At 48.3% G+C, this 23,209-nt stretch overlaps 2 protein-coding genes across 5 annotated transcripts in view; one reads left to right on the top strand and one right to left on the bottom strand.

The window, feature by feature from the left end:
- Positions 1-23,209, top strand: part of CRYAA (crystallin alpha A) — a 59,898-nt gene that overhangs the window by 15,536 nt on the left and 21,153 nt on the right. For 2 of the 3 annotated variants that reach the window (XM_063640556.1, XM_063640555.1), the window contains exons 2-3: positions 2,854-3,032; positions 9,181-9,260. In XM_063640556.1, coding sequence (XP_063496626.1) covers positions 9,258-9,260 — 3 coding nt within the window. In that variant the 5' untranslated portion in view covers positions 2,854-3,032; positions 9,181-9,257. Of the gene's footprint in view, positions 1-2,853; positions 3,033-9,180; positions 9,261-11,296; positions 11,580-23,209 lie in introns of all 3 variants that reach the window. The other variant, XM_063640554.1, reaches the window with a different exon arrangement.
- Positions 18,167-21,959, bottom strand: LOC129483043 (uncharacterized). Of its 2 annotated transcripts, none has more exons than XM_063640559.1 (3): positions 21,734-21,959; positions 20,360-20,509; positions 18,167-18,607 (listed from the first exon to the last, which is right to left on the bottom strand). In XM_063640559.1, the coding sequence occupies exons 1-3, from the start codon at positions 21,779-21,781 to the stop codon at positions 18,566-18,568; spliced, it is 240 nt and encodes a 79-aa protein (XP_063496629.1). In that variant the 5' UTR covers positions 21,782-21,959; the 3' UTR covers positions 18,167-18,565. The 2 variants fall into 2 exon arrangements, with proteins under 2 accessions (XP_063496629.1, XP_055135812.2); XM_055279837.2 differs by lacking the exon at positions 18,167-18,607 and adding an exon at positions 19,752-20,211.

Raw genomic sequence — 23,209 nt, 5'->3', positions numbered from 1 at the left:
TGAAACATGTGCTGTGTCTCAACTCAGGGTTAAATGGATTAAGGGCGGTGCAAGATATGCTTTGTTAAACAGATGCTCGAAGGCAGCATGCTCCTTAAGAGTCATCACCACTCCCTAATCTCAAGTACCCAGGGACATAAACACTGCGGAAGGCCGCAGGGACCTCTGCCTAGGAAAGCCGGAGACCTTTGTTCACGTGTTTATCTGCTGACCTTCTCTCCACTATTATCCTATGACCCTGCCATATCCCCCTCTCCGAGAAACACCCAAGAATGATCAATAAATACTTAAAAAAAAAAAAAAATTAAGCGAGTGTGGTGGCATGCATCTGTAGTCTCAGCTGCTCTAGAGGCTGAGGTGGGAGTAATGCTTGAGCCCAGGAGGGAGAGGTTACAGTGAGCCATGACTGTGCCACTGCACTCCAGCCTGAGTAAAAGAGTGAGACCCTATCTCAAAAAAAAAAAATTGATTTTGGGAAGTATGTCAAATATCAAAGGTTTTTAAACCTTTGATATCAAAATATGGCCGGACATAGTGGCTCACGCCTATAATCACAGCACTTTGGGAGGCCGAGGTGGGTGGATCACCTGAGGTCATGAGTTCAAGACCAGCCTGACCAACATGGCAAAACCCTATCTCTACTAAAAATACAAAAATTACCCGAGTGTGGTGGTGCACACCTCTAATCCCAGCTACTTGGGTGGTTGAGGCAGGAGAATCATTTGAATCCAGGAGGCGGAGGTTGTAGTGAGCTGAGGTCACACCACTACACTCCAGACTGGGTGACAGAGCGAGATTCCATCTAAAAAAAAAAAAAGAAGGAAAAAAGAAAACATTTAATATCAAAATAGGATCACAGGTCTGTGTAAAATAAGTCATTCATTTAGCCAGGATGGGAGAGAGCAGTGGTTCTCCCAGCACGGAGTTTGAGATCTGAGAGTGGACAGACTGCCTTCTCAAGTGGGTCCCTGACCCCCAAGTAGTCTAACTGGGAGGCACCCTCCAGAAGGGGCAGACTGACACCTCACACGGCCGGGTACCACTCTGAGTCAAAGCTTCCAGAGGAACGATCAGGCAGCAACATTTGCTGTTCAGCAATATTCACTGTTCTGCAGCCTCCGCTGCTGATGCCCAGGCAAACAGGGTCTGGAGTGGACCTCCAGCAAGCTCCAACAGACTTGCAGCTGAGGGTCCTGACTGTTAGAAGGAAAACTAACAAACAGAAAGGACATCCACACCAAAACCCCATCTGTACATCACCATCATCAAAGACCAAAGGTAGATAAAACCACAAAGAGGGGGAAAAAACAGAGCAGAAAAGCTGAAGATTCTAAAAATCAGAGTGCCTCTCCCCCTCCGAAGGAACGCAGCTCCTCACCAGCAGTGGAACAAAGCTGGAAAGCACTAAATGCCCACAAGAGAAAGCAGGAAACTTCTAAAATTGACACCCTAACATCAAAACTAAAAGAACTAGAGAAGCAAGAGCAAACACATTCAAAAGCTAGCAGAAGGCAAGAAATAACTAAGATCAGAGCAGAACTGAAGGAGAGACACAAAAAACCCTTCAAAAAATCAGTGAATCCGGGAGCTGGTTTTTTGAAAAGATCAACAAAAGTGATAGACCACTAGCAAGACTAATAAAAAAAGAGAGAAGAATCAGATAGACACAATAAAAAATGAAAAGGGGATATCACCACTGATCCCACAGAAATACAAACTACCATCAGAGAATACTATAAACATCTCTACACAATAAAACTAGAAAATCTAGAGGAAATGGATAAATTCCTGGACACATACACCCTCCCAAGACTAAACCAGGAAGAAGTTGAATCCCTGTATAGACCAATAACAGGCTCTGAAATTGAGGCAATAATTAATAGCCTACCAACCAAAAAAAGTCAAAGATCAGATGGATTCACAGCTGTAGTCCCAGCTATTCGGGAGGCTGAGGCAGGAGAATCGCCTGAACCCTGGAGGTGGAGATTGCAGTGAGCTGAGATTGCACTGCTGCACTCCAGCCTGGGAAATAGAGGGAGACTCTATCTCAAAAAAAAGAAAAAAAAAGAAAAAGAAAAAGTGGTTTACAATCAGCTACAGTCCAAAGTTTATCTTTTCTTCAAGGAAATTCATGGAAAGGACACTGAGAAGTACTCTTGAATACAGGTTTCTAATAAACTTAGATATCATACCATTGGACTAGGTAAAAACTTCCAGAACGCTAATGAAAAACTGATGCATTCATGAAGATTGCTAACCCAGCATCAGGCATTACAATAATTAATTACACTGGACTGAAATTATTTTTATGACTTTTTTGTCGAAACATTGCTAACTCTTTTTGTTTTGTTTTCGAGAGTTAAGAAAACTTTTTTGTTTTTTTTTTTTGAGATGGAGTTTCGCTCTTGTTGCCCAGGCTATAGTGCAGTGGTGCAATCTCGGCTCATTGCAACCTCTGCCTCCCGGATTCAAGCGATTCTTCTGCTTCAGCCTCCTGAGTAACTGGGATTACAGGTGTGTGCCACCATGCCTTTAGTAGAGATAGGGTTTCACCATGTTGGCCAGGCTGGTCTCGAACTCCTGACCTCAGGTGATCCACCCGCCTTGGCCTCCCAAAGTGCTGGGATTACAGGCGTGAGGCACAGCGCCTGGCCGAAAACTTTAAAAAAAAAAAAATCTGTTTAGAGCTTATAGCAATTGGGTAAAATATATGTTTGTGAGCAAAATTGAAGCATTTATCTTTCTTTCTACCTGATTTCTCCAGAATTCAGAAACTATGAATGAATATTCTTATTTTATTGTAATATAATTATTTGCATAATTTTAGTAAAAATTTTTTTCCTTTGTTAACAGAACACAACTGAAGACACTGGTTGTTCTAGCAGGCTTTGACTGGAATGGCATATTTTCAGATATGACCAGACTGCTTTGAGGAATTCAGGTTGGCTTAACAGAGCCAATAAAAAGCTACTTGGAAAGAGTGGCCATGTGCCTTATCTATACAGTTCCCTTACAAGGTTCCTGATCTTGAGGTAAGTAAATAATGTCCCTTTCTGACAGGCCCAGGAACCTCAAATATTTTGGGGCCTTGAGAAAAGAGGAACTCACCCAGTTCATGCAGGTGTTACAGGCACAATCTGAAGATGAATCTTTGGCTTTTTAAAGCCTTAGATTAAAAAGTCTAATCTGAAATTCTCTATGAAAAGTCCTTCAAAGCCAACTTGAAAAGAACCTTTATGATCAGTCATAATTCTTGTTCCACTTTATGCAAATAATGAAGCTGAATACAATGCCAAAACTTATTTTACAAGTAACTTGGTCCCACTAAGATTTATCTTTGGTAGAAATGGGGAATCTGAGAGAGAAAAATTATGTTTCAGAAGAAAACGATTTTATACCTATTAATAGATTCCAGCCCTGATGATTGTTTCTGAGTTTTTATTATTTTCCTGCAACCCTTAATTATTTCCTGGCTACAACAAGTCTTTAAAGAAGGGCTGGGTTTTAATTTTCTTTATGATGTTTTTAGTTCACTCATAAATTGAATTGTTTTTTTTCTGTTCTGGCATACACATTTCTTTTTGATTGTAATTCTTATGTGCATTATATTTCTACTATGTATCTCTCTCTCTCTCTTTTTTTTTTTTTTTTGAGATGGAGTTTCACTCTTGTTGCCCAGGCTGGAGTGCAATGGCTTGATCTTGGCTCACTGCAACCTCTGCCTCCCGGGTTCAAGTGATTCTCCTGCCTCAGCCTCCAGAGTAGCTGGGATTACAGGTGCTCGCCACCATGCCCGGCTAATTTTTTGTATTTTTAGTAGAGACGGGGTTTCACCATGTTGGCCAGGCTGGTCTCAAACTCCTGACCTCAAGTGATCCACCCGCCTCAGCCTCCCAAAGTACTGGGATTGCAGGCATGAGCCACCACGCCCGGCTGTGTCTCTCATTGTTTTACTTCTCCTAAGAAAACCAAATTCATGGTATTCTGAAGACTAGAGATGATTCAACAGGCAACAGCAGTTATATAAATTGATGACTTGACTGAGGTCGCATTTTTGCCACCCTGCGATGCCATCCCAATTTGGCTTTTGGCTTTCTTCAGATTCCTCACTGAGAGGTATACTTTCCTGATATAATTTGGATATTTGTCCTCACCCAAATCTGATATTGAAATATAATCCCCAACATTGGAGGTAGGGCCTGGTGGGAGGTGGTTGGCTCACGGTGGTGGATTTCTCACGAATGGCTTAGCACCCTCCCTTTGGTGCTGTCCTCACGATAGTGAGTTCTCATGAGATCTGGTCTTTTAAAAGTGTGTGGCACCTCACCTGCCACTCTCTCCCTCTCTCTCCCTTGTTCCTGCTTTCCCTTTGTGACATGCCCACTCCCCCTTTACCTTTTGCCATGATTGTCAGCTTCCTAAGGCCTTCCTAGAAGCTGAACAGATGCCAGTACCATGCTTCCTGTAAAGCTTGCAGAACCATGTGCCAATTACACTTTTCTTATACATTACCCAATGTCAGGTATTTCGTTTATTTATTTATTTATTTATTTATTTATTTATTTATTTATTTTCATGCAAGATCGGTTCTTAATCTGTCACCCAGGCTAGAGTACAGTGGCACGATCACGGCTCACGGCAGCCTTCTCCCCCCGAGGCTCAGGTGATTCTCCCACCTCAGCCTCCCTAGTGGCTGAGACTACAGGCATGTACCACCATGCCTGGCTAATTTTTTTTGAATTTTTAGTAAAGATGAGGTTTTGCCATGTTGCTCAGGCTGGTCTCAAACTCCTGGGCTCAAGCCGTCTGCCCACCTCGGCCTCCCAAAGTGTTGGGATTACAGGCGCAAGCCAGTGCAGCCAGCTGGTTATTTCTTTATAGCAATGCAAGAATGGCTTAATACATCTCCCTTCCCCTATGTGGGACAAGGCCATCTGATAATTAACCTTCCTAGCAACTCAGGACTAAGCTCCTGAACATAAAGGGAGCCAAAACAATTTGCATTTTTTTTTTTTTTTTTTTTTTGAGACGGAGTCTCCCTCTGTCGCCCAGGCTGGAGTGCAGTGGCGCAATCTCGGCTCACTGCAAGCTCCGCCTCCCGGGTTCACGCCATTCTCCTGCCTCAGCCTCTCCAAGTAGCTGGGACTACAGGCGCTCGCCACCACGCCCGGCTAATTTTTTGTATTTTTAGTAGAGACGGGGTTTCACCATGGTCTCGATCTCCTGACCTCGTGATCCGCCCGCCTCGGCCTCCCAAAGTGCTGGGATTACAAGCGTGAGCCACCGCGCCCAGCTGCATTTTTCTATGAGGCCTTCTTTGAAAGGTCTTGATGAAAAGGGGAGAAATGGGAAAAAAATAGCACAGAGTAGTCTGAGCTATGTGAGGTATGCCAAAGTTATCAGGCCCAGAGAGACAGGAGTGTGGGACTTTTTGTTTTGTTTTTGTTTGAGACAACATAGTGAGAGCCTGTCTTTATAAAAAATTTAAAAAAATTATCCAAGCATAGTGGCATGTGCCTGTGGTCCCAGCTACTGAGGCAGGCTAAGGAGAGAGGATTGCTTGAATCTGGGAGGTTGAGGCTGCAGTAAGCTGTGATCACACCACTGCACTCCAGACTGGGTGACAGAGTGAGACCCTGTCTCAAAAAAAAAAAAAAAAAAAAGAACCCACTGCTGCTAATTGGAGCATCTGTTCAGGGGAACTTGAATCTAGGCTCCCAGGTGGCCATCCTTAAGCTTTGGGCTTGAATAAACTTTGTACTTCATCATATTTTCTAAATCTCATTATTTAAAGTTGAGAATTCATTCCTCCCTTCATCTGTTCATTCATATGTCTGTCCTTTCACCCACCTATCCGCTCATCTAGCCATCCACCCATTTGTCTGTTAGTCCATCCATCCATCCATCCACTCACCCAGACGTCCATCCATCCATCCATCTGTCCTTTCACCCACCCATTTATTCATCCATCCATCCATCCATCCATCCATCCATCCATCCATCCATCCATCCATCCATCCCACTGAGTCATCCATCCATCTATCCATCCATCCATCTGTCCGTCCATCCATCTTATATTTTGGGGGGCATGTCTGATGTGTCGATACTGTGGCAGGTGCACAGACACAAATTTGGAAGACAGATCTCTACTTAGAAGTCTGCCAGGCACCTCAGCTCAACATATCTCCAGCTGACTTCATTTTATCCTCCTCCTCCCATCTCTTGACGTTCTGTTCAAGCATTTAGTAAATGCCAGTCATCTACAGCCTGAGACCTGGGTTGCCCTTAGTTGTCTGATTCATATCCATTCTAATTCCTTGGCTTCTCTCAACCATGTCTGCTCCTTTTCCTCCTCTTGGCCATTCCTGAGTGTACCTGGATCACTACAGCAGTATCTGTGCTGTTTCCTCCTTTTCTAGGGCTCTGTGGGAAATACAGATTCGATCCTGCTGTTTCTTGCTGGGAGCCCTCCATGGCTCCCAGTCCCTGGAATGTGCCGGGCAACTCTCAGTTCTTGGTCCTGGGAGCCTCCCACCTGTGCACAGTGTGTTCTTCCAGGGCCCATGCCCACTCCCTCCTTCCCAGCATTCCAGTTTGGCTCTTGAGGCCTCCTCGGAGTCATCTCCCTCCCAGATGTGCAATGCATTTTGGGTTCTCACAGCTTCCCCTCCTTACCCGCAAAGGTTGAACAGACCTGGATCTGATATCCTGCTTTGCCACTTCCTGCTGCGTGACCTTCGTTATGAAGTTCTCTAGACTCAGAGTTTCCATTGGCTATTAGGATCAGCCAACCTGCCTTTGAGGAGTGGACGAAGCTTGGCACTTAGTAGGTGCCCATGAGGCATCAGAAACTGCCCTTGTTGAATGATGCTCTAATGCAGTGTTGACATCTCTGTCCTACTAGACTGGGGTTGCTTTGAGGACTCCAATTCTGTCTTTTCATCATGATTCCATGATGGAACAGACCCACAAGCCCTTATCGGCGTTCCAAAAAGCCAAAAGCTGTGAAAATGAAAAGGCCTTTTTTTTTTTTTTCTGTAATCTTGGTGCCAAAATTTGCAAAAGCTAACCTGACCCGAGGTGTTGGCAGCATCCCAGCACTCCCTCTGTTACAGGCACCTCTGCTGGTTGCTGACAATGTGTATGTTTTAATTTTTAAAATGCATTTGTCTTTTTTGTGACCATGGGTTTAATTGCACTGTGAATTCATACAAAAAGGGTAACATGTACCCAGTGCTCACTGTGGGAAGGACACATGGAAACACTCTCTTTGTCAATAGTGCAGAAACCATCAGTGATGTTGGGAAGCCATCAAAAGACAAGCAGTTGGGCTGTGCGTGGTGGCTCATGCTTATAATCCTAGCACTTTGGGAGGCTGAGGTGGGAGGATTGCTTGAGGTCAAGAGTTCAAGACCAACCTGGCCAACATAGCAAGACCCCCTCTCTATTAAAAAAAAGACAAACAGTTGAAAATTTACAATAATTGTGATTACCAAGAGCCATTGAAATATGGAAAACACAGGGCCAGTGAGGTGTGGTGTAGGGAGGGAGATCTTGACCAGGAATGGATGGAATCCAGTTGGCAGTGAAGAAGTCACCATATGCCAAGGAGTGGTTTGTTGGTTATGAAAGAAGCTGGAATACAGCAGGAAGAACTGAACTTTAAAGGTGCGCATGAATATTCAAGAAGTGTCATGGTGTAAAACAATCTGCATAGCTGTGGTGGAAAGGCTTCTTTTCTGATCAGGAAACAGCTGAAAATTACACTGATGGATTTGTATCCTCTGAAAACCTTAGTCTCAACCAGGCGCGGTGGCTCACGCCTGCAATCCCAGCACTTTGGGAGGCCAAGGCAAGTGGATTGCTTGAGCCCAGGAGTTTGAGACCAGTCTGGCCAACATGGCAAAACCCCATCTCTGCAAAAAATACAGAAATTAGCCAAGCATGGTGGTGCATGCCTGTAGTCCCAGCTACTCTGGAGGCTGAGGTAGGAGGATCACTGAGCCCAGGGAGGTTGAGGCTGCAGTGAGCCAAGATGGTGCCACTGCGCTTCAGCCTGGGTGACAGAGAGAGACCCTGTCTGAAAACCAAAAAACAACAAAACCTTAGTCAGAACAAGTGTGTGGAGCTGATGAGTCAGGCAGCTTCACCTGTGCTCCTTTCTAGACAGGCAGGATGGTTGCAGAGAGTCACAACAGGCGTCCAGGAGGAAAGGCACGGGATGGTGCTGGCCAAAGCTAGTTGTGGTCGGAAAAAGCCACTGGTGTGAATGGTGTATGCTAGTAGTCAAGGGAACATATACTGGGAACCCGAGCCATGTTTTCTGCATGGTTTAATAATCCTTTGTATCAGTGCCAGGAATTCACTGCAGATAAGCTGGTCTGGAAGAAAAACGAACATTTTGTTATTTCTGCACAGCTGCTCCACACATTCCTTTCCTGAATGTCTTTTGAAAAGCAATGTTTCCGACATTTACTTTCCTCGATTTGTGAAGGGAGTTTTACACTCCAATAAGAGTGAATATAAATGCTTTTTTGGGGGGAAGGGGGAATCCTGCCATTAACAGAAAGCAGGGCTTCCTGACTAAGTTCACTCACAAGGCCGCCATTCACACAGTCACAAATGCTCGGACAGGATGGACAGCTCCACTAACGTGCACTTGGTTGACTGTGTGAACCCCAGACATTTGAGACAGGCCTCAGTTAATTTAGAAAGTTTATTTTGCCAAGGTTGAGGACACGTACCCGTGACATGGCCTCAGGAGGTCCTGACAACACGTGCCCAAGGTGATCAGAGCACAGCTTGGTTTTAGACACTTTGGGGAGACCTGAGACATCAGTTAACACATGTAAGATGAACATTGGTTTGGTCCGGAAAGGGGGAGTCCCAATCCAGCCTGAACAATACAGCAAGACCGACTCTGTCTCAGAAAGAAAGAAATATGACAATATGACTTTGCAGCTTTTCAGAACATCAATAACTTTGCAGCTCTTCATGTTTCTCCTAGTCATGTCCAGAACAAGGACCCTGGGGAAGAGAGTTAAGCTGTAATCTAAGAAGCAGAATTTGCAAATATGCTACTGACTTAGCCTCCAGGGCTTAACATCTCCTTTGGCCTAATAAATTTAGAGGGTCTTGAAATTTTATTTGCTTTTAAACAACTTTTTTTTTCTTTTGCAGACATTTAGCTTCACTTGAACCTGTGTTTGAAGCTTTAGTGAACATTGTCCTTGGGAGTATGAAGTACTAGAAAATTTATGGTATGTGGTTATCTTGCTATTTCATGAACTACTGTATTACTATATAAATCAGCTGGAAGCAAGCTGTAATCCTGTTTATGGGATATTTGTTCCACTTAGCATGATGAATTTGGCTGCAGAAATATCAGTATATTTGCCTTTGGAGTCCTGCCTCAGACCCCTGATGGGGGGCTACGCAATCTACAGTACTTGCTTTTATTTGTTGTTTTTTTTTTTGTTTTTTTTTTTTTTGAGACGGAGTCTCGCTCTGTCACCCAGGCTGGAGTGCAGTGTTGCGATCTCGGCTCGCTGCAAGCTCCACCTCCCGGGCTCACGTCATTCTCCTGCCTCAGCCTCCGGAGTGGCTGGGACTACAGGCACCCGCCACCACACCCGGAGAATTTTTTGTATTTTTAGTAGAGACGGGGTTTCACCGTGTTAGCCAGGATGGTCTTGATCTCTTGACCTTGTGATCCACCCGCCTTGGCCTTCCAAAGTGCTGGGATTACAGGCGTGAGCCACCGCGCCCGGCTGCTTTTATTTGTTTATTCTGCTATAAATGGTTTGTTTGAATGTTTTGTGTGCGAAAATAGCCTCAGTTTTCCCGTTACTGTTTCCACGCACCTTAGAAATAGGACTTGGTAGCCGGTTGTGGTCATACACACCTATAGTCCCAGCTACTTGCAAGGCTGAGGTGGGGGTGCGGCAGGCCAGGTCTCACTAACACAGGTCTCCATAACAACTGTTTCAGTGCTGACCAAGTGGTGAAGTTCAATATTAAAAGCTGAAAGAGGCCGGGCGCGGTGGCTCACGCTTGTAATCCCAGCACTTTGGGAGGCCGAGGTGGGCGGATCACGAGGTCAGGAGATCGAGACCACAGTGAAACCCCGTCTCTACTAAAAATACAAAAAATTAGCCGGGCGTGGTGGCGGGCGCCTGTAGTCCCAGCTGCTCGGAGAGGCTGAGGCAGGAGAATGGCGTGAACCCCAGAGGCGGAGCTTGCAGTGAGCCGAGATTGCGCCACTGCACTCCAGCCTGGGCGACAGAGCGAGACTCCGTCTCAAAAAAAAAAAAAAAAAAAAAAAAAAAAAAAAAGCTGAAAGAGCCAGCGCCCTTATACAAAGGCTGGAATATAACAGAAGCCCACCAAGAGTTTTGCCCAGACCTTTTCTGGGCTTTAAAGCATGAGGAGATAGCAAAGGAATTCTTAACAGGACCCATTTAGGATTAAATAAGTTTTATTGGGGGTCTGAAGAAACTCCCCAGGCCTCCACAAACAAGCTTTACTGGAGACTAAAGAACTCCCCAAACCTCCATGACTTAGCAGGAGGCCAGATCCGGGTTTTCACCCCAGCGCCTGGACCCAGCTAGATTCATTAAATTCACTGAGGCTCCAGAGGAAGGTCTTCAGGACTCAGATCTTAGTTATAGATTCGAAGTTAATCGCTTACGTCTTTAGATGAATGCACACTTACACGTAGACATATAGCTGAGAAGGTATACAAGCTCCGGAAAGCGCTGTAATTTTGAGTTGGTCTGGTGATAATTTCCAGGCCTTCTCCCTGTAACTGGTTACAGAAATAAAATCTCCCTTCTCTCCTAGTTCATCTGCGTCTTGTTACTGGGACATGAGCATAGGTGGTCTACCTTCAGTTTGGTCTGTGGGCAGGAGGATTACTTGAGCTCAGGAGTTCTAGTCCTGCCTAGGCAACAGAGCAAGACCCGGTCTCAGAAAGAAAGAAAGAAATGACGATATGAGTTTGCTGCTCTTTAAATCAATGACTTTGCAGCTCTTCCTCTGAAGAGGTGGCACCTGTTTCGTTTGAGTGTGGCACATCTAGGAGAATGGCTTTGAGCAGTGGTGTGGCAGACGTGACTGCAGGCCAGCCCTGAGCTGAGGCTGCCAGGGGACTGCACACTTCCTCTGTCAGCTCTGCCAACTGCTGCAATGTGTCTGGGCCAGCCCGCTGGAGCACAGAGCTCAGTGCATTGGGACAGCTACAGCCCATTGCATAGGGACAGCCCACAGCAACAAGACCCACCTGTCGCCACTGCAGATGCATGAGGGTGCCCGGCTGAGAGCAGACAAGCCGCCTAGCAGGTGGCTTTTCAAGCAGAATCACAGACTAGCTCCGTCGCTGTGGTGAACGTTCTCCCCAGTGCCAGGATTCCACTTGGCCCCTGACTGCTTGAGCAGCTGATATGACAGCCATCTCTCTGCTGCCATGCATGTCGGCTGGGCTGGAGCCAGTGCGTCAGGAAGTAGATGCAGAAGTGGATCAGGAGCAAAACATTCCTGAGAGCTGGCAGAAGCTGGCGTCTGTAGCCGCTGGGATGCGGGTAAGGGCTCTCTCAGTGGCGGAGGAACCGCCTCCTGGCAGAACCAAAGGCTGCTTTGTGCCTTCGATGCTGCTGCTGGCCAGAGTGGTTTTCTGTCTCAGACCCTGTACCATGTGTCTGTTCTTTCTCATTTTTTATTTAAAGGAGAAGAAAATGATTATGTGTATATGCTGGTGGCACACCTAACTTAGTATTAAGTATTACAAAGTCTTACAGGCAGGGCATGGTGGCTCACGCCTATAATCCCAGTATTTTGGGAGGCTGAGGTGGGCAGATCACCTGAGGTAAGCAATTTGAGACCAGTCTGGCCAACACAGTGAAACCCCGTCTCTACTAAAAATACAAAAATTAGCCAGGTATGGTGGCACATGCCTGTAATTCCAGCCACTCGGGAGGCTGAGGCAGGAGAATCACTTGAACCCGGGAGGCTGAGGTTGCAGTGAGCTGAGATCACACCACTGCACTCCAGCCTGAGTGACGGAGTGAGACTCTGTTGCAAAAAAAGAAAAAAAAGTCTTAAAAGTCTTGCAGACCCAAGGAAGAATTTGTCTCCCTCTATGAGAGGGGAGATGTGCTCTGATGATATAGGAGAAAACCCCAAAATCAGTATCAGCCCACCAACCAGGCCAGTGAAGCCCCACCCAGACATACCAGACATGGCAGTCCATGAACAGCCAGGCCTTTGTAAAGGCCGGTGCTTTATGGAATGACGCTCTGCCGGGCTGGGGTTCTGGGGCTTCCAGCCACTCAGTCTTTTGTTTACTCATCCATTGCATATTTCTTGAGCACCTCCTATGAACCAGACGCTGCCTGAGGAACTGGGGTTACCAGGGCAAATGAGACCAGGCCCCTGCCCTCAGGGGCCCCAGGTTCAGGGAGAGAGAGAAGACAAAAAATAGGAAAAGAAGTGAGCTAATTTCAGACAGTGCTTAGAGCTGTGGAGAGAATGCGTGGCACTCAGAGGCCCTGAGCAGCCCAGATGGTGAAGCAGCTGTGGTCGTGGTGTTGAGGGTGTGACCCTGAAAAGATGTAGGGTTGAGAGTGAGTGAAGGCCTGGGGTCGGCAGGGGCGGGGTGGCGGGTGGAGAATGAGCTCTATGTCGGGGAGCAGCGAGCAGACCACTGTGCCCGGAGCTTGGTGGGGGTCCAGGGCCAGGTGAGGCTGGCAGAGTTTGGGGAGGGGCTCCTGGCCCAGATCAGGTGGGCTGTGGCATGGAGCATGATGTCATCCTAAAACCACCCTGAGGACACTACCAGACATTTGAACAAGGGGAGAATTGAGATCAGTTTATGTTTCTAAAAGTCTCAGAAGTAGAGTATGACATGTGTCCCTACAAACTTGTACAAGACTGTTCATAGCAGCATTAGTCACAACAGCCAAAAAGTGGAATCAGTCCAAAGTCCCTCACCCGACGAGTGGATAAACAAGGTGTGGTCCATCCATACGACGAATAATCTCCAGCCCTAAGAAGTAATGGTGCGCGGACACATGCGGCAACATGGGTGAACCTTGAGCATGTCAATGCAGAAAAAAGGCACGAGAGAGAATTATCTCTATACACACTGGGTTTGTTCAGGAGTAGAAATAAGGCTTATAATCCAGAATGCATGGAATGGCAAGCCTCCAGGACGTTCGGTGAGGGACACAAGGGGAGCTCTTATTGGCAAAAAGAGATTTATATAAGCTGCTTAGAAACAGAGTCCATGGGTCCCAGAGGTCTAAAGGCAGAGTTGCTGTCAGTTCATTGGCGGAGAGGCTGTTCCTGGGCAGGTGTTCTTCCAGGAGCATCTTGCGTGAGTCACTGCCGTCCTAAACGATGTCTGGTGATGATCTTATCAAAGCAGGAGATGTGCGAAGAACACGAAAGGGTTTTAGAAAAGTCCTTGAAACAGTCATCTCAGACACCTAAGTGTGAGCCCCCACTGCTTTTGGCTTTTTTTTTTTTTTTTTTTTTTGAGACGGAGTCTTGCTCTCTCCCCCAGGCTGGAGTGCAGTGGCATGATCTCGGCTCACTGCGAGCTCCGCCTCCCGGGTTCACTCCATTCTCCTGCCTCAGCCTCCCGAGTAGCTGGGACTACAGGCACCCGCCACCGCACCCGGCTAATTTTTTGTATTTTTTTAGTAGAGACGGGGTTTCACCGTGTTAGCCAGGATGGTCTCGATCTCCTGACCTTGTGATCCACCCGCCTCGGCCTCCCAAGTGCTGGGATTACAGGCTTGAGCCACCGCGCCCGGCCTGCTTTCGGCTTTCCCACACCTATTTTGTTTGGGTCTGACAAAAGTGAGTTCATGCCAGGCTCAGTGGCTCATGCCTTGTAATCCCAGCACTTTGGGAGGCCGAGTCAGGAGGATCACTTGAGGTGAGGAGTTTGAGACCAGCTTGGCCAACATGGTGAAACACCATCTCTACTAAAAATACAAAAATTAGTCGGGCATGGCAGTGGGTGCCTGTAATCCCAGCTACTCGGGAGGCTCAGGCAGGAGAACCGCTTGAACCCTGGAGACCTAGGTTGCAGTGAGCTGAGATCACACCATTGCACTCCAGCCTGGGCAACAAGAATGAAACTCTGTCCCAAAAAAAAACAAAAAGTGAGTTCATCTTGGTACCTGCAACTTCGACAAAAACATTATGCTCCATGAAAGAAACCAGACACAAAAGACAACGTATCATTAAGATTCAATTTCTATGAAATATAGGAATAGGCAAATCTATAGAGACAAAAAGTAGATAAGGGGTTGCCTCAGCCGGGGTGAGGGGAGGATGAGAGGGACTGCTAATGGCCTGGGGTCTCTTTTTGGGGTGATGAAGATAGAATTTGATGGTGGTGTTGGAGGTACAATTTCATGAGCACTCTAAAAACCACTTAATCATACACTTTTTAAAAGGGCTGCTTTATAGTATTGAATTAATTCTCAATAAACCTGTTAAAAAAACTAGAGGTTAGAGTGTTGGGGGCAGGGCAGCAGGGAGAAGGCAGGCGAGGGGTGATCCTGGGACAGGAAGTGGGGGCTGAGCCAGGGTAGAGGCTGGAGGTGGAAGGAATGGGACAGGAGGTGGGGCCTGGGCCAGGGTGGAGGCTGGGCCAGGGTGGAGGCTGGAGGTGGAGGCTGGAGGTGGAAGGAATGGGACAGGAGGTGGGGGCTGGGCCAGGGTGGAGGCTGGAGGTGGAAGGAATGGGACAGGAGGTGGGGGCTGAGCCAGGGTGGAGGCTGGAGGTGGAGGCTGGGCCAGGGTGGAGGCTGGAGATGGAGGCTGGGCCAGGGTGGAGGCTGGAGGTGGAGGGAAAGGGACAGGAGGTAGAGGTGCAGCCTTTGCTGGGGGGTTGGACATTTGGGGTAAGGGAGAAAGGAAGAGCAGCAGAGAGTAATGGGGGGGCAGGGGTGTGGGGCCAGCTGCTCCATGTCAGAATTGCCACTTCTCAGCCAGCCTAGGATGACGATGGGCACTGTGTGAGGAATCAGGGCAAACAAGGGCTTAGGGCCTGGTCTCTGGAACCCTGTAGACCTGGGCTTAATCTTGACTCTGCCATAGGGAGAGCTTGAGACCTTGGGCACGAAAGTTAATCTCTCAAGGTCTCCCATTTGTAAAATGAGGATGCTATGTGCTATGTTGATGTCCCCTCCATAACTCATGCTGACACTGTCCCCACTGTGGCCGTATTGAGAGGCGGGGCCTTTGAGAGGTGATTGGATCCTGCCCTCATGCATGCATTCATTCATTCATGGTTAGCGGATGGATGGGTTATCATGGGAGGGGAGCTGGTGGCTTTATAAGAAGAAGAAGAGACCCCTGAACTAGCACATTAGCATGCGCAGCCCCCTCGCCATGTGACCAGTGGGAAGGCTCTCACCACGTGTGACCTCTTGACCTCTTGACCTTGGACTTCTCAGCTGCCAAAGTCATTTCAGTTTGGCAGCTGTGAGAAGTAACTGTAAAAAATAAATTCCTTTGCTTTATCAATTACTCAGTTTCAGATATTCTGTTTATAAGCAACGGAAAATAGACTAAGATAGTAAGTGTGCCTGCCTCTTAGGGTGTTGTTGGGAAAAGATTTGGTAAAGCTGTGAAGTGCCCAGCATAGGCCTGGTGTGCTGTGGGGGCCACGTGAGGCTTCAGACCGTCACTTTCTCAATCTGGGCCTTGGTTTGTTGATCTGTGGAATGGGAGTTGCACTATGGGAGTTGCACTATGGGAGTTGATTCCTGGGGTCCCTTCTGAAACCCCCAACTTTGTGAGTCTATGACATGAAACACAAACCTCCTGCCATGGTCTGCAGAAAGCTGTAAACTCTCCCTCCCCAGGGAGACAGACGCTCATCTCCCTGCTGCCCAGAGTGCAGGGAGCCTCATGTTCTGATGGCTGGCTGGCTTCCTTCCTTCCTTCCTTCCTTCCTTCCTTCCTTTCTCTCTCTCTCTCTCTCTCTCTTTCTTTCTTTCTCTCTCTCTCTCTCTTTCTTTTTTTTAAGATGGAGTCTCGCTCTGTCATCCAGGTCGGAGTACAATGGTGAGATCTCAGCTCACTGCAACCTCCGCCTCCTGGGTTCAAGCAATTCTCCTGTCTCAGCCTCTTGAGTAGCTGGGATTACAGGCATGCACCATCACGCCCAGCTAATTTTTGTATTTTTAGTAGAGACAGGGTTTCACCATATTGGTCAGGCTGGTCTCGAACTCCTGACCTCAGGTGATCCACCCCCCTCAGCCTCCCAAAGTGCTGGGATTACAGGCGTAGCCACTATGCCCGGCCTGGCTCTCACTTTCATATTCTTTCCATGTAATCACACATGAATGGTTGTCACAAGATCTCACAGGGAAATCATTTAGCAAGTGAATCTCAGTTTTTAAAAGGAAGGTGTTTGTGTTTTATTAGCATCTGTAATTGATCAGACCATGTAGTTAAACCCCTAAGAAGACTTAAGGTCTTATCTCCCTCAGCTGGGACTTCTGTGACAAACGCCACAGATGAGCAGATTAAACAACAGAAATTGATTTCTCACAGTTCTGGAGGCTGGAAGTTCAAGATCAAGCTGCTGGTCAGTCCTGTTCCTAGTGAGGTCTCTCTTCCTGGTTTGCAGACAGCTGCCTTCTCATTGTATCCTCAGATGGTGAGGAGAGGGAGAGAATGAGCAAGCTCTCTTCTCTCTTCTTATAAAGGCACTAACCTCATTATAGGGCCCCATCCTCATAACCTTATTACCTCTGAGTCCTCACCTCCTAACACCGTAGGAGGTTAGGGTTTCAACATTTTAATTTTGATAAATATTCAGTTCATAACAGGTCTGCACCTGGGGTCCATATAGGTCAGTTTTATTTCCAGCAGTATAATGGTGATCTGTACCACCATTACACCAGCCTGTATGCAGGCAACCCGTATTTGTGGCTTTCCATAAATGGCTTTACTCTTTCCCAAAATGGCTTTTTTTATTTTGCTTACTGTATGTGTGATTAATACCTTCTCACGGTTCAAAATAAAAATAACCAAAAAGTCCCCTGCTGGCTCTGTGCTCAGCCTCCTACAACCTCACCGGGAGCAGCCAGCGTGACCAGTTTCATGTGGGTCCTAGAGATATTTTATGTAGTTACAAGCAATTGCATATGTATTTCCTGTTTTGGCAGAAATGTTAGCACACCATACATACGTTGTTCTCCACCTTATTTTTATGTAATAAGTCGGAGATATTTCCATATCTCTAGAAGGAAGGAGATACGAAAACAAAGAATTTCTTTTTGTGTGTGTGCCACAATGGCAAAGAAATTTCTTCATTTTTTAATGGTAAAATACACGTAACATAAAATTCACCATTTTAACCATTTTACTAATAAGTGTACAGTTCAGTGATATTAAGTACATTTGCATTGTTGTGCAATCATCACTACCACCAACCTCCAGAACTTTTTTTTGTCTTGCAAAATCAAAACTGTCCCCATGAAACACTAACTGCCTGTTGTTCTCCCTACCTGAGCCCCTGACACCTACCATTCTATTGTCCGTCTCTATGCATATGACTCCTCTAAGAAACTCAGATAAGTACAGTCATTTGTTCTTTTGTGACTGTCTTTTTTTTTTTTTTTGAGACAGAATCTGGTTCTATCGCCCAGGCTGGAATGCAGTGGTGCAATCTCAGCTCACTGCAACTTGCGCTCCTGGGCTCAAGTGATTCTCCTGCCTCAGCCTCCTGAGTAGCTGGGATTACAGGTTTGTGCCACCCCTCCCAGCGATTTCTTTTTTTTCATATTTTTAGTAGAAACAGGGTTTCACCATGTTGGTCAGGCTGGTCCCAAACTCGGATTACAGGAGTGAGCCAGTGCGCCCGGCCTGTGACTGTTTTATTTTACTGAGCATATTGTCTTCAAGGTTCATCCATGTGGTAGCATGTGTCCAAACGCCTTCCTTTCTAAAGTTGAATAATATTTCACTGCATGTAGAGACCACGTTGTGTTTCTCTGTTGGCCTGTTGGTGGACGTCTGGGTTGTTTCCACCTCTTGGCTGTTGTGAATGATGCTGCTGTGAACATGGATGTGCCAGATTTCCTCATTTTTCAACCACTGCAGGCTGTTGCATGCAGCCGAGGCTGGTACACCTACCCTCTACGATGCACATTTAGGGAGTGTCCGTTTTTCACTAACACCAACAGCTGCAACAGTAATCTTGTGCACAGGTGACTGCACATGTGCGATATTTGTAGGATACAGTTCTAGAGGTGGAAGGGCTGCGTCACATGGAACGTGTGTTTGTAATTTGGTTACCCCATGTCTCTAAGGCATTTTAGTTTGGCAGCTGTTAGAAGCTGGTTTCAGATCAAATCTTGCAAGTGGCGGGAGGGTTGTGGGTGTCTGTATCAGGCTGAAGTCATGGAAAGAATTTGCCCTTTTCAGACCTTGACCTCCGCTGGGGTTACATCTTTAAAGGCACCGTCTTTCCACTTTGGAAATGGAAGTGTCCCACTTGCTGTGGTGACGGACACTAGAGGGCGGAGTTCTCCATCTTTTAGGCAATGTGAAGGCTCAGTCCACTTCTCCACTTCTGCAACTACAGAGATGATTATTTGGGACCACTGGATTCGGGGAGGAAAGTCAGTGTTTCCCAAGGGGTACTGCACAGGGCAGAGAACCAGTATTGGAGCTCAGACAGGCTCGGGGGACTGGGAGAGGGAAGCCATCGCCTTTACCTTGGGCATTTCATCTTAGGCCCCATGGAAACAGGGGCCATGGGTTGGTACTTATCATTTCTTTTAAACAGATAATGGCATACAGTAAGTCCTCAATTTAATCACAGGTTCCTGGAAACTGTGACTTTAAGCAAGACAACATACAATGAAACCAACTTTACCATAGGCTAGTTGATATAAACAAGAGTTAAATTCCTATGGCATAGGCTGGGTGCAGTGGCTTACACCAGTAATCCCAGCACTTTGGAAGGCCAAAGCGGGCAGATCACCTGAGGTTGGGAGTTCAAGACCAGCCTGACCAACATGGAGAAACACTGTCTCTACTAAAAATACAAAATTAGCTGGATATGGTGGCGCATGCCTGTAATCCCAGCTACTTGGGAGGCTGAGGCAGGAGAATCACTTGAACCTGGGAGGTGGAGGTTGCAGTGAGCTGAGATTGCGCCATTGCACTCCAGCCTGGGCAATGAGTATCAAACTCTGTCTCAAAAAAAAAAAAAAAAAAAAAAAAAAAGGCATATTTCTGTTCTCAAAACATCACCAGAACAGGCGTGGTGGCTCACACCTGTAATCCTAGCACTTCGGGAGGCTGAGGTGGCAGATCTCTTGAGGCAAGGAGTTCAAAACAGCCTGGGCGACATGATGAAACCCCATCTCTACAAAAAATACCCCCCAAATTAGCCAGGAAAGGTGGTATATGCCTATGATCCCAGCTACTTAGGAGGCTGAGGTGGGAGGATTGCTTGAGCCTCAGAGGCTAAGGTTGCGGTGAGCTGTGATCACACCCCCACACTCCCGCCTGGGCGACAGAACGAAACCCTATTTCCAAAAAAAAACCCACAAAAAAAAAACACCACCAAATTTCTAAAGACCCAAACACTTCTAATATTAAACATTGAAATAAATGTAAACTATCCCTACATGTAGAGGTAGCTATACCTACATAAGAAAGATTAATACAAACAAGTGAGATCATTATCTACCCAATGTTTGGGAAGTCCACGAGTGACGGCGGTGGTAGTGGTGGTGGTGAAATCAAGGAATCAATGTCTGCAAAACACAAGCTGTTGGGAGCATCTCCTCCCACCACACAGCTGAAAGACAAGCGACCGTGAATATGGCGGCTCCCTGAACACCCTCACACGCGGCGTTTGTTGGCATGCGTTTGTGTGATTACCATAGGCTTTATAATTTTTATTCGATAATTTATATTCATTTATTCATTCATTTTCCAACTTGCTTTCTCCAGTTCAGGGTGGCAAGTGACCAGGGCGCATCCTGGCAGCTCAGGGCCAAGGCGGGCACCCGCCCTAGATAGGAGAGGCCTCCGTGATACACCCACACTCACTCAGACTAGGCCCATGTAGACATGCCATGAGGCTGAGGTGTGTACTTGGGATGTGAGAGGAAACTGGAGGACCTGGAGAAAACCCATGGGGACCTGGGGAGACCTCCTCACCGCTCCCTAGAATGAAACGATGGAATTTGAGGACCTGTTGTATTTATTTGTCCCAATCCAGCGGCCCTGGCCTTCAGTGCACAGTAGTCCCTGCTGCTGGGCACACGTCCCCTCATGCTCAGTCCATTGACCAGGATTGGCCACATGGCCTCACCTGGCTGCGCGCAGTTGCTTCTGCCCTGGGGCAGGCAGCCGCTCCAGGTATGGAGATGAGCCCCACCTCCAGGTGCAGCTGCTCCAGGTATGGAAACGGGGCTCTACCTCGTGGGGAGCGTCCGCTGTGGGCCACAACCTTGCTGGGAGGCTGCGGGGGATGAGGGGATAAGAGGGGTGGTGTTGAGGCTTTCCCTCCCCGGCAGTGACCGGCGCAGCCCTCCCCAGTGTAGCTCCCCCCTCCCCACCCCTCCCTCCATCTGGAACACAGCACAGGGGCTGCTCTCCGGCCGTCGGTGTGCAGGGCTTGCACACCTTGGCTTGCAGGGCATTTGGGGGATCCCAGTGGGGCAGCTGCCAGCTGGAGAGCTGCTGGTGCTGAGCCGTGCTGCTCCTGGGGGCAGGCTGGGTAGGGGCTGAGGGGCCGGAGCGAGCAGTCCATAGTCATCCGGGAACAACAGGGCTCTCACCTGGCAGGGCTCCCAGGCACGTTGATGGAGGGAGGGTTTCCTCAGTCTTCTCCCCCAGCCCTTACTGGGCAGCACCCCCATCCACCATACTGTCTCTTGCCTGGGTCTCAGGTGGTCGGCGCTGTCTGGCCCCTGCCTCCCTCTCTGTCCCTTCAGCTGAAGCGGGCTCCACTCCTTCCCAGGACTTCCCGCGCAGTCTGAAGCATGGTCACATCCGGTCTGACCCTCCCTCACCCCTCCCTTGCCACCCCAGGAGGAAATAGAGGCTGAGTGTCCGTGCCCTGCAGCCGAGCAGCCACCCTTGCCTTTGGCCCCACCTTGGCCTGCCTGGCGGCCGTCCTGTCACCTGTCATTCAGCCCTTGCTGTCTGCTGGGCACGTGCCCTGCAGGTGGGGTGCACGGCAGACCCATGAGTGCCCACCGCGCCTCGCCATTCAGGAAGCCACCCAGGCACTCTGGGCGGTGTCGGGGCAGGGTGCGTCTGTGCAGCGTTTGCATGTGTCCACCGTCCTGACCGGGGGCAGAGCCACGTCCCACACATCTTTCTACCTGACTTATGATGTGGCAAAGACGTATCCCGATACCTCTCCCGGGTGGGCCCATGATGCTGGGCTCTGCGACACCAAGGCCCAGGACCTGCTCAGCCCTGGGAACATGGAACTGGAGGGGACCTTGAGATGGCTGGCCCAGCCCCTTGTCTTACAGACAGGGAGACAGCAGAAAGGGAGCTGGAGTCACCGGCCAGGAACCCAGCTATGAGTGGGAGCTGGACCAGGACTTGAGTGTCCTGACCCACCTCGTCCCTGTGCTGGGCCCACTCTCAGAAACACTCCAGGTCTTGAGGCAGGGCAGGGAGGACAGAATGGCTATGATGTGGTGAGGCTCTGTCCCCACCCAAATCTCACCTGGAATTGTAATCCCCAGGTGTTGAAGGAGGGGGGCGACTGGATCATGCGGGCGGTTTCCTCCAGGCTGTTCTCATGATAGCAAGTGAGTTCTCATGGGATCTGATGGTTTTATAAGGGGCTCTTCCCCCTTCGCTCGCTCTTGCTCTCTCTGTCCTGCCACCATGTGAAGAAGGTGCCTGCTTCCCCTTCAGCCATGACTGTAAGTTTCCCGAGGCCTCCCCAGCCGTGCAGAACTCTGAGTCAATGAAAACTCTTTCCTTTAGAAATTACCCAGAGTCTCAAGTAAGTTGTTTTTTTTTTTTTTTCCAGACAGAGTCTTGCTCTGTCACCCAGGCTGGAGTGCAGTGGCACGATCTCGGCTCACTGCAACCTCCGCCTCCTGGATTCAAGCAATTCTCGTGCCTCAGCCTCCCGAGTAGCTGGGACTCCAGGTGTCTGCCACCACTCCCAGCTAATTGTTGTATTTTTGGTAGAGTTGGGGTTTCACCATGTTGGCCAGGATGGTCTCGAACTCCTGACATTAGGTGATCCACCCACCTCGGCCTCCCAAAGTGCTGGGATTACAGGTGTGAGCCACCATGCCCGGCCGGAAGTTCTTTATAGCAGTGGGAAAATGGACAAATCTAGGCTTGCATCAGTGTTCCGGGGCAGCCCAACAAAGTACCACAAAATGAGGGGCTTAAACCATAGACATGTGCTCTGTCATGGTTCTGGAGGCCAGAAGTCTGAATTCCAGGTGTGGGCGGAGCCGCGCCCCCTCTGAGATTCTAGGAGAGTTCCCTTCCTCACTTCTGCCAGCTGCTGGTGGGTGCTGGAAGCCTTGGAACTCTGATCTGTGGCAGCCTCACTCCTACCTCTGCCTCTGTGTTTACACGACCTCTCTGTGTGTGTGCGTCCAAATTTCTGTCTTCTTACAGGGTCGTCAGTCATTAGATGAGGGCCCACCTTCTCCAGTGTGACCCCATCTTAGCCTCATTACATCTGCAAAGACCCCACTTCCAAATAAGATCACATCCATAGGTCTTGAGGTTAGGACTTGAAGACATCGCTTTAGGGGACACAGTTCCACCCAATGCAGGTCCTTGGTGAGCCAGGTAGAATGAGCTGGTGGTGTGGACAGTGGCTTGAGAGAGCCGCCATGCCGGTAGCTTTGTGGAAGTTTCGGAGCCATGGTTTCTCTGAGACCATTTATGTAGGTTCTCAGTAGGGGCTGGAAGAGGCTGTGGGCATTTGTGTCAGGGGTGACTGGGTGCAGGTGGCCGGTCTGCATGCCCATTCAGCAAGGGGAGGATGTCCCATGGATCAGGGGCCAGAATGGAGCCAGCTGCCTCCCTCCAGCTCCCAGAGCCACCCCAGGCCATGCGTGACTTTGAGCCCTCAGAGGTCCAGTTCCTCAGTCGCTCTTTCTTTAGCTTCCTCCTCTGTAGGCCATGGAGCTGGCCATCCTGCCTCTGGCAGCTGTGGTGCTGTTTA

The sequence above is a fragment of the Symphalangus syndactylus genome, chromosome 5 (genome assembly GCF_028878055.3).
Source record: "Symphalangus syndactylus isolate Jambi chromosome 5, NHGRI_mSymSyn1-v2.1_pri, whole genome shotgun sequence".
Classification (NCBI taxonomy): Eukaryota; Metazoa; Chordata; class Mammalia; order Primates; family Hylobatidae; genus Symphalangus; species Symphalangus syndactylus.
The sequence above is the reverse complement of the archived record's forward strand: the minus strand, read 5'-3'. Positions and strand labels throughout refer to the sequence as shown.

Bases quoted from the DNA above. Each gene is read 5' to 3' on its own strand.
- LOC129483043 (XM_055279837.2), bottom strand. From the start codon at position 21,781: ATGATCCAGTCGCCCCCCTCCTTCAACACCTGGGGATTACAATTCCAG. The intron at 20,510-21,733 runs GTGAGATTTGGG...CATCCCCCGCAG, and splicing joins CCTGGGGATTACAATTCCAG to CCTCCCAGCAAGGTTGTGGC. The intron at 20,212-20,359 runs GTGAGGCCATGT...GTTTCATTCTAG, and splicing joins AAGCAACTGCGCGCAGCCAG to GGAGCGGTGAGGAGGTCTCC.